General features: G+C 45.3%; 1 protein-coding gene across 1 annotated transcript; it reads right to left on the reverse strand.

Annotated features, from left to right (window-relative positions):
* Positions 1-1,746: 1,746 nt before the first annotated feature.
* On the reverse strand, positions 1,747-16,665 carry ACAD9 (acyl-CoA dehydrogenase family member 9). The gene is made up of 18 exons (XM_021544788.3): positions 16,525-16,665; positions 14,990-15,083; positions 13,558-13,659; positions 13,272-13,378; positions 12,441-12,541; positions 11,693-11,771; positions 10,608-10,782; positions 9,938-10,011; positions 8,639-8,714; positions 7,882-7,952; positions 7,434-7,553; positions 6,686-6,814; positions 5,855-5,934; positions 5,222-5,348; positions 4,451-4,528; positions 3,845-3,973; positions 3,053-3,125; positions 1,747-2,604 (listed from the first exon to the last, which is right to left on the reverse strand). The coding sequence occupies exons 1-18, from the start codon at positions 16,663-16,665 to the stop codon at positions 2,504-2,506; spliced, it is 1,857 nt and encodes a 618-aa protein (XP_021400463.3). The 3' UTR covers positions 1,747-2,503.
* Between the last annotated feature and the right edge of the window lie 366 nt (positions 16,666-17,031).

A 17,031-nucleotide genomic window follows, 5' to 3' on the forward strand; every position in this document is an offset into this window, starting at 1 on the left:
GGCTCAGGACAGCCCTGGGGGGAGCAGGGCGGATGGAAGCTGAGCAAAGCCCCTGCTCTATGACTGCGGCACTTGGTGCAGAAGCCAACAAAGATGGTGACTTGAAGAGATTCCTGCTGTGCTCAAAGTTTGCCTCTGAAGACTGAGAGGTGAGCTTGTCAGGAATCCCAGAAAACATCAGGGAAAAGGTTTTATGTTAGTTTTTGTGATTAGGCACAAGTGTCCGGTGGAAAAAGAGCCTCTGAAGCAGGCTGTGAATCTTGGGGTGTCTTAGTTCTTAGTAGAGTATAGATTATCAATTAAATGCAATTTTATTTTTTATTCTAGAAGTGTAAAAATATTCTAAGTTTTTCTGAATTCTGAAACTACTTTGAAAAATATAGAACTGTTGTGGGAAAAGGAACAAAATATTTGAAGAATTTTCTATGAAAAATATTCCTAAATCTCGGAAAATAAAAAAAAAACATAGCTGCCTGATCTTAGGAGCCCAATGCCCAGCTACTGGCTGTGCCCAGACAAGCAGCTCTGCCAATGCTGGTGGTAGCACCCAGGGACCAGAGCTGAAGCCCAAAGATGTTGCTCAAACCCTTCCCTGGCAGGAGGGGCCTCCCTTCAGTCCTGGCCAGACACCAGGGTCAGCAGCCAAGGGGACAGAGGGTCCTGTTCTGGGTGGTGGCAGCATTTCCCCAGCAACAAGCTGGTAATGCAGCTCTGGAAGGAATGTTAGGAACTGGCTCAGGGATGGCTGATGACAGGCATAGGTCTACCCTGATGGAAGTCATTGTCCGGTCTCGTGAAGCTGCAGAGGCGCTGCTGTGGAGAGAGCAGTGGCTGAGGCCCCAGCTGCCAGTGGCACACAGGGACCCTCCTGCACAGCAGGGCCCAGAGCTGGCAAGGCTCCCCAGCACGGCTGGAGCGGCTGGCACACCTTGGCCCAGCTGCACAGCTGCCCCTCGAGGCCCCGGCGAGCAGGGGACGGCTCTGGGCAGCTCCCTGGCCAGGAGCGGCCCCCGAGCGCCTCTGCCTTTCAGGGGCAATCTCGTCCCCGCTCTTTCTCCTGCCCACCTTGCTGTGCCTCTGCCCTGTGTCCCTGGGGCTGCTCCTGGCCAGGCAGCCTCAGGGGGAGCCAGCACTGGCTGCAGCCCCAGCGGCCCCCCAGGACAAGGCCCAGGAATGGAGATCACATTCAAGGATTTCTGGGCCCCTCAAGCACTGTCAGCCACAGCCCATGATGCTGAGGTGTGCGTGTTCTCTGGCTGGAGACAAGTGCCAGATTCTCTCCTGTCAGCACATTCCTGGCATGAAGTTTGGCACCTTGGGGGGGCCATGGTTAACACAGTCCTTTTGTTTCATGGGAGAGGTGAAGCCTTTGCTTCACTGTTTGCTCTTCATCTGCAATTTAAGGCTCTGCTTCCTCTTTTGGTCCTCAAAGGACCCAGTTAGTCAATTAAACCGTGGGGAAAAACCATCCAACCTCTTAAATGCTTTGATATGCCAAGGGATACCCTGAGGAGCACACGGTGGGTCTGTGCTGGCTGACCAAGCCCGAGGCCTTCCATGATGGAGGGGCTGCCTCAGTGACGCGGTGCCGGAGCTCTTCAGCCCAGCCGGCTCCCGGCACGTCACCAGGAGGGGGCTGCCCCCAAAAAGCCACACAATTCAGGGTGTGGCTGCAGGCCACAACTGCTCTAGGGCACAGGAGGAATGTGTCAAGAGCAGGGACAAGGAATAAGGAGAGGTCTTCCGTATGATTCCCAAAGGTGTTTATTGCCAGGAGGGTCAGGGACAGGAACACACAAATGCAGGCTGCGGGAGGGTTTTTAAACAGGGGAGTGTACAGAGCTGCAGGTGGCCTGTGCCTTGCCCAGCAGGGCAGCCTGCTGCTGGCTGGTCGACAGGTGCCTGGATAGCGTAATGTACACCTCCACCGAATGACAGGAGGACTCTCGTGCTGCTGAAATCCACGTGGGTTTTTGGAGGGCTGATAGCAGGACAAAGGAGGCAGGAGCAGCAACAGGGAGACAGCAAAACCATCCCTGGACACTGGGAACTCAATGTCCTGATGGTGCTGCTGGACAAGAGACCCCAAGGTGCCTCCCAAACAGAACTGTTCTGATCCCCAAGTCCTTCAGGCTTGCTCAGTGAACGAGCAGCTGGTTGAAGTGCAAAGATACTGAGAAACCACAAAATCCCTTCCCTGGGCAGAAACATCTCCCCATCCAAACCTCACCTGTCTTTATCCAGCTCCAAGAGGAACAGACATGTATCTATATATATCTATAAATCTAATCTATGTCTATATCTAATCAAGTAACTTCAGCTTTAAATAAAATCTCTTCGTTTATCCTTTTCCTGTGAAGTTGTGTTTAGAAAGAAGTTTTATTTTATACAGATACATTTACTAAAGACATTAAATAACAGATGCTTTTAAGGTGTCCAGTACTGGAACTTCAGCAAATTCCTCCCTGATTTCCTTTCATGAGTGCCTGCTGTCAGGGAGGGATCAGAAGGTCCTGTCCAGAGGGTGGGAGCAGATGTATGCCCTCTTCTCCAGGATCTGCTTTGCAGCTTTTTTAATGGAGTCATCCAGGTTTTCATCAGCATCTATGGAGAAAGAGATAAAAGTCAACTAAGGCACTGTAAAGAGCTGTTGTAAATTTCTTTCAAGAAGTGTTTTTGAATACAAATGTAAGTGGGAGTGCCAGGAAGAAACTGAACATTCTCTCCTGAAAAAGACTGATTATTACAGACTGAGCTTCAGAGAGCCAATGTCCAACTGGTCAGCACTTCTCAAAGAGTCCAAATCCCTAATTTCCATCAGTTACTTGTCAGGAGTATATACAGAAAATACAGATTCTATATTCCTCAATAAAGAGCCCTGGCAGTTTGCTTTAGCTATGAAGTGAAGAGACTCTTCTCAACAGGTTCCAGGGCTGCTTCTTGTTTGAATTAAAAACAGTGCAATACTCTTCTATTGGTCACTTCAAACCCACCTTCTTTTGATCACAGTCTGAAAGACAGAAGAGTGTAGGAATTATTTTATAGTACTTACATTTTTCTAATTGAGCCATGGCATAATTATTCTTGAAATAGGCTTCTGTGCAGAAGATATTTGTAAGAAGCACCTGGAACAGCAGCAAAACTGAGTTAAAAAACTGTTAATTAATTTCATAAAGAAAATAATGTAGTAAACCATAAAAATACAGTAATTTAAAATTCTCAAAGCCCTTTGACAATAGAGCCCTGAACCCAAATCATGTGCAGTGCAGCCTTGGTGGTCCCTTTGTGCCCAGAACTGCAAAGGGTCAGGGCTGGGATGAGTCTTCACCCAAAACTGGCTCCAAGACTGAGTGGGATTTAATCCCGAACAGGGCTCACACAAAGAGCAAAGCCTCAAGGCCAAAGCATCAGGTTGGATTTGTTTAATGAACTGGGGGAAATCTGAACTGCAAGAAATTTGCTTGTCCAGTAACATCACTGCTACCATGAAACTTTACAGGAGCTACTAAATAAGCAGCGTCCTGTCCTGTACTGTCTTGTCCAAATACAGCTGTGATTATGTGGTATTGTTGAATATATGGAAAGAGCCTGGGAAGTACTCATGGTGTTAACAGATTTGAGAGAATGTGCAGACTTGTGGTGAGGTTCTAAATGTTGTGTTAAAGAAGTTGAGAGTATGCAGCTCAACAAGCAGAGCCCCTGAGAGGCTCCTGCACTCTGGCAGGTTTAGCTATGTTCTGCTGCACTTTTATGCGAGAGTTTGCTGTAATTCCCCACAGATGCAGCCCACCTGCTCCCAGGAGCACAGCCCGAGTGGGAATGGCTGGTGCTGAGGGACACTCACCTCATGGTCGTGGTTCCTGAGCCCAATGCTGATGGAGCGGCTGGCCCGGGAGATGGCTGCAGTCATTGCATACAAATTAATCACCACATCTGCCACTCTCTTCAGCACCAGCTGCTCCTCCACTATTGTCTGGGAGAGGGAAAATCATTACCAGCTTGTGGTTTGTCAGTTCAAAACTTTAACCAAATATAGTCCATACTTCATGTTTAGGTACAGCTTTATTTCACATAAACAGGTTCTAGCTTAGGTCAGAAATTATCACAGTTAGTTTGGATTAACTAAGCTGCACCTTTTAACAGTCTGCTTGTAAAATTGTAATATTTGCTGTGTGCCTTAAACTACCTTGCTAAATGCCTGCAGCAGCAGGATTTGTGCTTTCACAAGAAGAAAACAACCACTGAGAGTGCTGGTGCTTTGGTTTTGGTTCTAACAATGTAACTTGTCCACTACACTGAGTACAGAATGTCAGTGTGTTTTCTCACACCCAGTGAGAAGGTGTCGTGTGAAGGAAGTGCTGGTCCTGCGATCCTCAGTCCCCTGCAGGTTCCAGTCGGGCCCCAAGAATAAACTATTTAGTAACAAAGACAACAGACAAAATAAAGTTACCTTGCCAAACCTACTTAGTAGGCCCCTGACTGTAGTTCCAAAATAATAAACATTTTCTTCAAGTTTCTTGGCACTCTCCTATAAAATAAAAAACAAAATAGAACAATTTGAATAGTCTTACAACAGAAAAACAAAACACCCCCACCCGATTTACAGAGGACACTGGATTTTCTCTTTATTAATATTCATCCATCTTGCTGCTGAAAGCCAGACAGGCACTATTCTTTCTCTCAAACATCCATTAAAATTTTCTGGAGTTTAGGTAACTTTCAGTATAGGCTTATGCTGACAAAACTAACTAAAAGAACATCCCATGAAAAAGATATCTTATCTTGTTGCTATTTAACAGAACATTCATTTTTGGTCACGAAAAATTTTTCCTAAGTGATTAAGCAAGTATGTGTAATTCACAGAAATTCTTACCTGAAACTCTGTTCCAATTAAACAGGAAAACCTCCTGTTTTGTAACTAACCTTACAACAAAGGGCAGCTATTACAGACACTTTAATATGGTGAAGGCTCAATTTATACAAATTATCCAAATGGATGTAAACCTGGATTGGGTATAAACACAGGCTTAGAGCAGCCTTCATCCTCCCTTAATACCTGGACAATAACTGTAACTTCTTACCCTGTTTTGGTGCCAACATCTGCTTACCCTGGAAAATCTCACTACCCCTAAGAACACATTTTGGTTTGCAAAAACAGGTGATGAAATTGTGGCAGGCAGCAAAGGGAACAAACAAGAGAGCTCAGCAGAGAGGCCCTTACCTGGAGGCTGGGATGCACCACCCCACGGTCACCCGCAAGTCCCAGATCCACCTTTCTGCCCAGGGTGTCCTGTAACCTGGTCAGGAACTCTCCCAGGGCCACTCCCATGTTTCCTTTCTTGATTGCTCTGAAATGTTGGGGAAAGAACAGCTGTTAAAAAAATTCCAGGAGGTTCAGACAAAACCAGTTGGAATTCCAAATGCTTTAGCAAAATGCCTGCAGCTTGTCCATGAATTACCAAGTCCTGATCCATTTTACTGTGAAGTCTGGAGAACAACTGTGGAGCCTTAAGAATCATCAGCTGCTTGCCAAGACCCCCACAAGGAATTCCAGATACCAGTACCCATACGCACAATGCAGCTGTTGTGCCAATACAACTTCATTCAGATACAAAATACTCATTACTGGTCTTGAAAGAAATAATTACAGCTTGTGTGAAAGTCCAAGATTAAATGTTACAACTCCTAAATCTATGAACCATCCCATTAAAAAGACAGAGCCACTGTAACAGTGAACTTTAACAGGCAATAAACAGAAAATACTACAGGTTTTCCCTGCAGTTTCTTCTCTTATCTAGAGTTATCTGATTCTGTTTAGTTTATTAAAAATTATTAACAATAAATAAGAACATACTTAATTTTGTCAGTTAAGATCTTCCCTGCATGCTGCATCCCTGTCAATGCAATGAACATTCTCAAGATTTCATTGGTTCCCTGGAAAAAACAGAAGCAAAAGTGAGACAAGGTAGGTGACTGGAGTTTACAATAATGAGTGTTTTCCAAGCAGGTCTGTTGTGCCCTTCCCACTGTTCCAGTATCACATGATGACTCTCCCCACCCATAAATTGCTGCCCTTTGCTTTAACTTAGTTTTAATTATGATTTCATGGGGTGTTGCAGAAGTTGAGCCTCTTGTCATTAAACACGTAAATGTACCCCAATGGAAAAGAAACCAGACTAAATGCATTTTGAGTGAAAAAAGTTCTGCACTGTTCCAGTGAACGAACATTTAAAGAGCTGTAGAACTGCTCAAAATGAGCTGAGTTAAAATCAAGTCTGGCAGTGACTCTGATGTGCACACAATAGGTCACTGACAATCCAGCATTGAAACAGAATGAGCTTTGGAACCAATCTTTCTTTTAATATAAATGCCCATCAATAATTTTAACTTCTAAGTTGATCTTTTATGAGTTTCCTTGCTTCACTTGTGAGAAGCACACAAGAGGAAAGGTTACTACTGTAACTCCCACTGTGGTCAGTCTGTAAAAGCCATCACAGCTTATTTTATTATTGGGAACTATTGTTAATATTCCAAAGAAAACAAGGTTAGTCCTGCAGTCTTACTCTGTTATAGACTTTGCAGCTGAAGGAACAAAGTTCTGCTCAATCAAACCTTCAGGTTTCTGCTCACCTTCATAGGATGTGTGAACTGCAGTTTGCAGTAAAAAGGGGATCCTGGTACTTGCCTCAAAGATGAGCAGGATCCTGGTGTCCCTGAGGTAGCGCTCATAGGGATAATCCTTCATGTAGCCAAGGCCTCCAAAGATCTGCAGAGCCTCACTCACACATGCCCAGGCACCTTCAGAGCTGAACACCTGCCAAGGAACAGGGTTTGATCAGCAGTCAGTAGATAATAAATCAGCAATAAACACAGGATGTCCTGATCTGGGGTTGTATCCACAGGACACTGCTGTGTATTTTCTGTGTTACACCAGTCCTGGAACAGTGTGCCTGTGGCTCAGGGGCTTGTCAAACTCAGTGAAGCAACGCACAGGGCACTGTCCAAAAGGGCATATTCCAGGGACAGGGGCAGCCCCACACAGGCAGAGCAGCTGCAGCTCCTTGGCTGGAGCCCAGAGCCGGAATTTTCTGCAGTGACCATGAGGGACAGCCTGGCAGCCACAGCCTGGATATTCCACAGGCTTTGTTCTGCCACTAGCTCCCAGGGAAAGCTGGCATAGCAGCAGCTTAGCCAGGCTGGCAGCTGGAGTGTAACTGAGTGTCCCTGTGCTCGTGTGAGGCCTCCTCAGACCCCAGCTCAGGGGCTGTGACCTTCCTAACCTGTTCCCTGCAGGTTTTATTTTGCACAGATACAGAACAGTGTCTGTAATTTCACCTGGCTGCAGTGCTTCTCTGATCTGTCCAAATGCAGCCAGCTCTGAGCTCTTGGCCCTCTGCAGCCTGAACACAGAGCCCTTTTCCAGCCCTGGTTACCTTGACCATGGCAGCCTCCACGGAGCAGTCAGGGAAGCCTGGCCTGTCCATCATCCCTGCAGTCAGGTAAGCCATGCTCTCCATAACGTAGGCTTTCACAGCCATCAAACAAAACTTCTCCTGCCACACAGCAATGGGAGGAATCATACAGAAATTCAGATTAAAAAGTCCACAGTCAACCCTCAAACTTCAAAAAACCTGCAGTTTTTATATTTTACATCATCAAATTAATAAATCAATAAAAAGTACCACTTTGAAACAACAATTAAATAAAAAATACTTTTATACATTTATGATTCTGGACATTTAAAAGATCAGTGTACAGAAGTAAGCACCAGGTTCACACAATTTTCTAGTAAGTCTTTTAAATCAGTACAGCCAAATACCCCCAGTGCAATCTGTGTCCTGGGACATAGCACAGAGGTTTAGGTGTTTCATTTTTTGTTACCTGAATTAATCCAAACTGGCTGAGTTTCTTATTGAATTGTTTCCTGGTGCAAGCATACTCTGATGTCAGTTCTTCAAAGAAAGAAAAACAAATCCATCTCAGAAGGGCTGTGACAGACCATTCCTGCTGCTGATGTCCTTCCCTGGATGGTGACACTCCAGTCTATGCTCAGGAACCCCCTGGCTGTTCCAGAAGCAGCACTTCGTGAAAATCACCCTCACACTGATGGTGTTGATCAAATCTGGGACCAGCCGATCAAAGGCTTTTGAACCAGAGGTGTGAACTTGTACTCTTAGAGAAGTAATCAGTTTTGGTGCTAACTGATTAGAGATTTATCTTACTGTTTTGGCTAATTATTGGCAGAAAGCAGTTTTATTCCTAATTACTGTGTGCAGCTTTCAGGCAGTTATTCAGGTGGAAGGTTCTAGGGGAGATTACACCTTCTTAAAGCGATAGTACAGAGGCTTTTTTTCTTGGGAAGAGCATTTTACCTCAGAGAAAATCAACAGAGGCAATAACTTCCCACTCTATGAACTGAACCTACACTGTATGAAAGGGGAAAAAAAAATCTTCATTTCAAAACCTCTGCAAGCAGGCTTTTAATAGCTATTTTTCAAAACCATATTTTAGTGTTTTAAAGATGTCAAAGCATGTTATGACAATATAAGACTCCTGTTCCCACTCTGAATGTCCTGCATGATCTGCCTCAGGCAGTTTCTGCTGGCACCCAGCCATGCAGAGCACCCAATTCACCCACCTATCAACTTCTTAATCATTCCAGCAGATGCACTGCCCATGCTAAATCTTCCACTGTTGAGGATATTCATGGCAACCTGTGAAGAAACAGGTGGGGTTTAGGCCACATTCTCCTTAGGCTATGCTGGTCACTGCTTCCTGCTTCAGTGTTCCCTGGAATTCACTCCTCACTGGGACACAATGCCAATCCTGGGAAGTGCCCTCACATCAGCCACCACAGCTCTCAGCATTCCAATGAAAATGCTTCAAAACTGGGCTTTTCCTGACACCCATTACATCCAGTTTTAAATCTGAAGTAGATGATCCAGTGACTTGGAAATAATCCCTATTCTAATTATATGAAGGTAAAATGTAGATAAAAATGCATTTATCTGCATCTGGTAAACAACATTCCAGCTGGACAGCACTGCTCCAGTTTATCAGATGAAGAAATAAACCATAATATTTCTCTCTGTAGCTGACCTGTGATGGCTGCTCTCTGCCTCAGATCCCTTTCAGCAACACAGCACAGAAGTGACAAGAATGGAGGTGCAGAAATGAAATACAGACCAATAGTGTACAAAAATAAATTTTGAAGTCTGGTGTCTGTAGTGTTGTTTCTCAATATGGGTGACTCAGGTCAAAGCCTGTTAAGAAAGAAGTCACTGTCCTACATTTTAACTTGTCAGGAAGACACCATAACAATCTTCTTTTAATCCCTACTACATTAAGGAAAATAATTTCATCTTGTATTTAGGCCTGGACTTGCCTGCTACAGCAGGAGTAAGAAATGGAGAATGAGTTAAGAGCAGTTTTGCAAATCCCCAGGTCACACTCTCAGAATTTTACACAGCAAGGCCACCTGTGCTTTTCTCTCCTGGGGTCCTGCCAGCATTTCCTTGTGCAACAGTGCAGCCCTGGAGAAGCACCCAACAGCCATGGCACCTTGGAGCTGGGCCTGCCTCCAGCACTCCCTGTGACACTCATTGCTCTGTCTCCCTTCCCACATTCTGCTGTGGAACCAGCAGAGGACATGTCCCCCATTCAGGGCAGAAGAACAGCTCAAGTCACTCCATTTCCTGAGGGGATACAATGAAAAACAACCCAAAGCCCAACAAGAAGAGAAGAAACACAGAAATCTGAGGTTACGGCACACTGTGCACTGTCCAGGGACACCCATTTACACATCAGTGGGGGACCTGTCCTCCTCTACCCTGCAGTGTGGCACTGCTCACACCATCCACGAGGAAACTTCAGTACAGGGAGGAACAATCTCCTTCAGGCTTCTAAAAATCATTAGTAGTTATTCTCCACTGCTTACCTTAAATCCCCCTCCAACTTCTCCAATTACATTCTCTACAGGCACTTTGGTGTTTTCAAAATGTACTTCACAGGCTGAAAACACAGAATTAACACTTGATCAAATACGACACAGAAATATTTAAAAGACACTCAGGAACTCAAGTCACTATTTGTAGCAAGAAATGAAGTCTTCCTAATGCATTGTTTATGACAGAATTACACATGCTTTGCCAAAGTAAGAATTTGGGAAAAGGCTGTAGTTTACATCAATTACTGATGTAAAATATTAAAAATGCTACAAATATACACTGTGTAATCAGAGAACTACAGTTTTGTCTTTATTTTTAGTTCTAAGGAACTGACTGAACAGTCACCAAGATGGTGAAAAGCTGCAATCATTAAAAAGCTTAGACGAGCTGATGAAAGTGAACTTCTAGATTAAATCTATTGGCCACTTAATCTCCTGAGTGATTTCTTTCAATGCACAGTAAATTAACTCCACAAAATGGGTTTCTTGTTGCAGACCCTGTGTCAGGAAGGACTCCTAGGAAAACCCAGCTAAAGAAATATGAAACTTCTACTGTAACATGGCATAGGTATTGTTTTGCCTCTGAATTCAGATGATCCAACCAAAATAAAACATGAAACTATTAAAGCAATTTCTGCTAACAATTTTAGGTGATTCTTACTGTTGGAGCCTCGAATGCCCAATTTATCCTCAGGCTTCCCGTGGGTGACACCCCCGAAGTCCCGCTCCACGATGAAAGCAGTGATTTTATCCTTCACCTGGCCGTCCTTGTCCACAACCTCTGTCCTGGCAAACACTGTGAAAATACTGGCTAGGCCACCATTGGAGATCCAGACCTGTTTTGAGAGATGAAATACGTGTAAGAAATGAGACTGTGCTGATTTTGTGAGCACAGCTCTCCAGAGTTTTGTTATGGGCTGGGAAAAGAACAGAGTGCTGAAAAATTGCTGCTCCTTCCCTTCAGTTCTAATGAGGGCATGCTCCCAGTGTGAGCACATTTATAAAGAGAGCTGACCACACGTGCTAAGTTTAGAGCAACTTTAAAACCAGCATGTAGTATCACCATGCATTAAATTAAAATCCACAGTGCATTTCCACAAAAGCTGGTACATCCTGCTGCTGATGGCACGTGAGACATACAAGGGCAATGCAGATTGGACAAACCCTGTGCTCAAAAATTAACTCTGATGAGAAATTATCTGATCAGCCTCTCCCCCATGGTAGGTCTCTTCACACCACAAATGGATCAACAACTACAGATCAAGTCTGTAATGCATCCAACACTGCTGAACCCACAACATCTCTGATTTCTTCAAGACTGGCTTTTGTCACTGTTTATTTAAGCAGAAAGTTTCCAAGCAGCCCTATTTCAAATATCACGTTTTCTTTTAAAATCTAGCCTGAAGAATGAAGAGATATCAAAATAAAGGTTTATGTTTCCTTTTACCTAAGCTGTCAAGGAGGGGGCTGATTTACTAACTAACCAACCCTCCCTAAAGCTGAACAGACAGGTGGGTGATACAGAAGGAACCTGAGGTGGTTTTCTATTTAATGCAGTTTAATGCAGTAATTCCCTAACAGTAATTTTCTGTTCCCTTTGTGCCTAAACCAACAAGGATTATCTTTTTGACACAGTCATTCTCCTCTAGCTTGGAAATCTCCCAGTTTCAGACTGATGCAAAAGACAAGGACATTTTCCACACTTGTAACAAAACCCCTTCCTGTTCCCAGTCTGTGAATGGGTACCTTGGAGCCATTTAACAGGAAGTGTTTCCCATCTTGACTCAGGGTTGCTCTTGTCTGGATGGATGCAGCATCACTCCCACTAGAAAACAAACAAGTTACTAATGTTTAAAGAAATAAACATGCTTTAAAAAACCAAAACTGCATATTCTCCCTCTTCCCATTCTGTAAAAGAGAGAGGGTCTAAAATAGCAGTGTATCAGTTTTAGCTTTTAACTAACAAGGAAGTTCATTGAATTGAACAGCACCAAAGTTACCTGAGGGCACATTTCTTCTCATTACCATGTTATCAGGGTTATGACCTGACCAGAATGTGCAGAATGCCACAAAAGCAACTTTTTGGAGCTACACTTTGAGCTATATGAACACACAATGAGCCTCTCACTAAAGTAACACCCAAAAATCTTCCTTTTAGTTTTGGTAGCTCCTTAAAAACAGGGTTTTATATTTTGAATAAGAACTGAAAGCATCCCAGAACAGTCACAGCACATTAATTCTGATGTAGCACAAAGCATCCTTTCAATTCATAGAACTTAAGTGAATTCCTGGGAGGAGAACAAGAAGAGTCAGGAATTTCATGGACACTGCCAAAGCAGCAAGTTGGGGAAAGAATAATTGTACATTCTGGAGTGGTCCTTTAAAAACTAAAAATAAACCAATATACTGAAGCCACGAGCGCCAAATAAAGATTCAAGGTAGGAAGCAATGCAGATGAGGCAGTGAGCCCACAGTGGAGCTGGGGCAGCAGCACCTGCCAGGCTCGGTGAGGCAGAAGGCAGCAATGTGCTCCCCTGAAGCCAGGCGGGGCAGGTACTTGGCCTTCTGCTCCTCGGTGCCAGCAATGAGGATCCCCTGCAGAAACAAGCACAGGAAACTCTGCAGCATCACCCTGTGGGAAAACAGAAGGAGCTGCCAAGCTCCATCATGTTCAGAAAGCTTCATTTGCAAGTTTTATGGCATAGCAAGAGACAGTTTAATAAATAAGAAACTGTATTATTTGTGAGTGGTTAAAGTATCTTTTCATTAGCTTCATCTGCTCAATTCCTCAAGAAATTTTCTCCTGCTATAACAAGCTGAGTGTGGTTTCAAGCTTCCTTCTGCCATTCACCCATTTAAAAGGTAAATACCTGTGGCTGTATTCAAGTTCAAAATTGACACACTTGCTCTCAGATGAGTTTTCTCCTCTAAGCCCCCCCAACATGCAGCCCCAGTCACCCAGCGAAAGTTGCTCTTTTCTGAATTCTTTCCTTTCTCATCACCTGAGTCCTCCCGATAATCTGTTTCAATTTTTTTATTCTAGCTACTTTAAACAAGTTTGGTCAATTAAAAAAAAAACAACAACTTGGACTCATTTAGAGTAGTTTTCCTAAGAATGATTATCCTAATAGTAACTTTATTGTCTACTTCCTATCCAGCCTTCCTGTCTCACACTGAACCAGTGGCAGAGGCTGCTGGGGATACCAACAACCTGATTTATGCTTCCCCAGTAATTCCGATTTGCTCCCCACGAGCCCCACATTTTTCATTTCATCTTTTCCATGCAATCTGTGCAGAAGCCCTGGCCCCAGCACAGCAGCATTACCTTCAGCCCAATGGCCTGATGAGCTGCCAGGGTCACTGCAATGGAGCCATCCAGGGAGATGATTTCTCCCAGACGTGCATACATGGTGTTTGACAGGCCCAGCCCACCTGGAACAAGCACCAGGTTTTATTTTACTACATTTTACATGCCCTTCCCCCCCCCCCCCCCAGGAAAATCCATTTTGAGTACAGAAATACATGAATGTAACAGCTTTAATTGGAGAGCTAGAAAAGTGGCACAAAATGCACCCCTAAATAAATGGTCCTCTTCTGTGGCATTTACTCACCATATTCTTCTGGAATCTGCATGCCAAAGAGACCCAGGTCCTTAAGTCCTTGTAAGGTTTCAGGTGGGATTTTTGCATCTTGATCGATTTTCTTTGAGTCCACTACAAATGCAGAATTTTTTCTCATTTAACACGGTGTTTCTCAGTGCCCAGAGCAGCTGGGAGACTGCATGATTCCCCCAGCAGGGCTAAGGTCACTCATGAGACTTCTCATCCCCAGCTTCACAAGAAGTTCTTCTTTCTAGCTTCAGCATGACCCTCCTGTTTGTCCTCATGACATAATCAGGAGAAAGACTTGGAAGTGGGAAAAATCCAGCATTTATTTCATTTTCTCAAACATTTCTACTATTTCCGCAGGTTAGCAGATTCTAAGACGGGAATAAGCAAAGCATTTCCAAGATTTTCTATCTGAACCAAGTCTAGGTCATGAATACAAGGGGAAAAAAAGGACATAAATGAGGTAATGAGAAAGTTTTGTTCTTAGGAGTTTTTAGATTCTTGGGGGATTAAGAGAGCTGTTCTGTACCATGGCAGTGAAAACAAACAGGAATCATATTTTCTCCAGACTCCATAATTTGACCCTTTTATTCCTCTCCTAAACATCAGGCTGTTTACTCCATAAATCATGTTCCCCCACAGAGCAAAGAATTAAAAAATGTAATTTTAATAAATGTTTTATTTAATGTCAGTGAGCAACATTACAATTTTCCAGTTAAAATCACCTGGATCTCACAAATTGTCATGTGTGACAGTCACTGGCTTCTCCAAACTCCTACACTGTTTGGAAAACCTCTGTCAATGGGAAGTCTGAGACAATGCTGTTTAACTGCCCCAGAAATTGCTGTCTGTGAAAACCAGGATTCTGCAATTGCTCTGGAATTGGTTCATCCATGGCAGCACTAATGGAAGGAACACCCTGCAACGCTCTCTGGAATGCAGATGGGTAGTAAGGCCTTTCCCAAATAGAATTATTACTCTAATGCTGAAAAAACAGAAATGCTTTTCATTTTTTGTAACTCCTCAATTTCTGAGTCTCTCTGCTGCATTTTGTCACAGTCAGTTTTAGCAGAGTAGGACAGTTAAGAAGTTCTAGGAACTAGAATTAGGAAAAAGAAATCACAATATATGAAATAGTTAGAGGCATAATTCAGCTGAGCTAAAACTGATTTCAAATCCTATCTTTATCCCAGAATTCTTTTACATTCTTGTTTTTTTTTCCTGTTTTGGAGATTTAATTCTTCTGATCAGCACCCAAATACTTCCCAAAAAAGCCATAAATGGACATCCTACAAAATCAGCATCACTAAGTGGACAGCAATAAATGCATAAACTAAATTAGATGTTTTAGGTATAATAATCGTATTCAACTGCTACAGCCAAATAATTTTCTAATTATTAAATCACTTGCATGGATAAAACCATAACAATATACCTTCTTCATTGAAGAACTTTTCAACAGGTCCCACAAACTGGTTGATTTCTGCCAGTTCTTCATTGGTAATTTCTGGGTAAGGAAAAACTTCTTCCTAAAATAGGGTAATTATTTAATAATTTTTAATACATGAACTATGCAGTTGAAATAAAAACTACAAGAGACATGCCTTGCAAAGACTCTAAAACACTGTGAAAATTAAGAATTGTGGAAAATGTTCTGAAACAGAAACAGAGCTCCCCAGGACCCAACTTTATTACACATCAAAACCAGACCAGAGTGTGTTACCTGAACAACAGAAACATGAGGGAGAAATCAAGAGATCTTGTAAGAACTACAAGGATGCAAAAATCCCTCATCACCCCTGAGCTTTGTCAGTGTAACCCTATTTATGGATTGATAAAAAATCAGTTTAATTTGTCTCAAAAACAATGAGCTGTGCTAATGTTTCCAAAGCTCAGCCCATGAACACTGTCCCCTGCAAACACCCAGCACATTTCACCTGTTAATGCCTCGAGGACAAAGGTGAGTGAGCCCCACCACTCCTTATCATCCCCAGGGTGTTCTGGCCATGAACTGGGAGCAGCATGGCCTGGCAGGTTTGAATTGGTAAAAAATCCAAGCAAGGAACACAAGGAGTGGAAGGCTATGTGAGAAGCACACTTCTGGTTTTTACTGCCTTTCTCCTTTTAAACAGAATAATTTATCTCTGACCACACAAATCTGTCCAAGGTACTCTGAGCAATAATATCAGCATCAAAAATTCAGGAACTGGGAAATGCCAGAGATTTTCAGAAAGCTGCTGTGTTGAAATTTGAGAAAAAAACGCCCAGACTTATCTGAAGAGTGTTTTAACACAGTGGAGCCTATGTGCTGCCTGTTGTAACACTTTACCTGACAAGCTCTGTTGCAGGAGAATTTATTGTTCAACTCATTTCAGTGCATTTTAGTTATTCCTTCTTTCAGTTTACTTCACCCTGCAATCTCTGGTAAACGCACACTCTAAGCCTTACAATAACAAACTGCTTAATACAGCATTCTGTCTCAGATTTTAACTTCTTTGTCATCTCAAGACACCACACGCATTTCAATCTTTCCTGTCAAAACCGTAGGCAGAGATTTACGTGAGGCCTGGATGCTTGAAGCACACCCAGAGAAGGAAGCGCTCCAGGTTTCGCGGCCCGCCCGGGGCGGTGCCCAGCGACCCGCGGGTGTCCGGGGCACCTGCGGGGCGGGCGGGCGGCACTCGGAGCACACCGCCTGTTGGCGTGCAAAGGGTCCCTGCGGCTCGCCCGGCTCCAGCTGAGGGGCAGGGCACACACAGAGACGCCTCCTGTCCCCCCCGTGCCAGGGCAGGGAGCTCTGGAGGCAGCGGGCCGGGCTGGCCCCCGGGGCTGCGGGACAGCCGGCCCAGGCCGGGCCTGCTGCGGGCCCACACCGTCCCCGGGCCGGGATGAGCAGCGGGGAGAGGCCCTGGCGGTGCTGCTGCGACGCCCCGGCCCCACCGCGCCCTCCCCGCTGCCCGCCGGCCCCACCTTGCGCAGGGTGCCCAGGAACAGCTCCTTGGCGAAGGCGCGGCGCGGCGCGGCCGTGCGCAGCCCGCGGGCGGCGGGGCCGGCCCGGGCCCGGGGCCGGGCGGCGCGCAGGGCCCGCAGCAGCCGCAGCGCCGCGCTCATGGCCGCGCTCGCCGCCCCGGAGGCACCGCCCCGCGCCCTGCCCTCAGCGGGCGGCGCTCGGCTCGCGGGGGCGGGGACGGGCACGCCCGCCGGGGCTCCCAGCGCCCGGCCCGCGGCGGGCTCGGCGCCACGGCCCCGCAGCGCCCCCGGGCGGCGCCTCCCTCGCCGGCACCGCGGGCGCGGCAGCGGCGCCGCTCGCGGCTCCTCCGCCCGGCCCGGCCCGGCCCGGCCCGGCCCGGCCCGGCCCGGCAGCCCTGCCGAGCCGCGCGGCCCCAGCGGGAAGCAGCTCTTGGTGCAGCCAGGGTGCCTTTGGATCGCCTTCCTGAAGCGAGAGCAGCGGCGTGGCCAGGCGGGAGCAGCTCCACA

Source organism: Lonchura striata, chromosome 12 (genome assembly GCF_050655825.1).
Source record: "Lonchura striata isolate lonStrDom1 chromosome 12, ASM5065582v1, whole genome shotgun sequence".
Classification (NCBI taxonomy): Eukaryota; Metazoa; Chordata; class Aves; order Passeriformes; family Estrildidae; genus Lonchura; species Lonchura striata.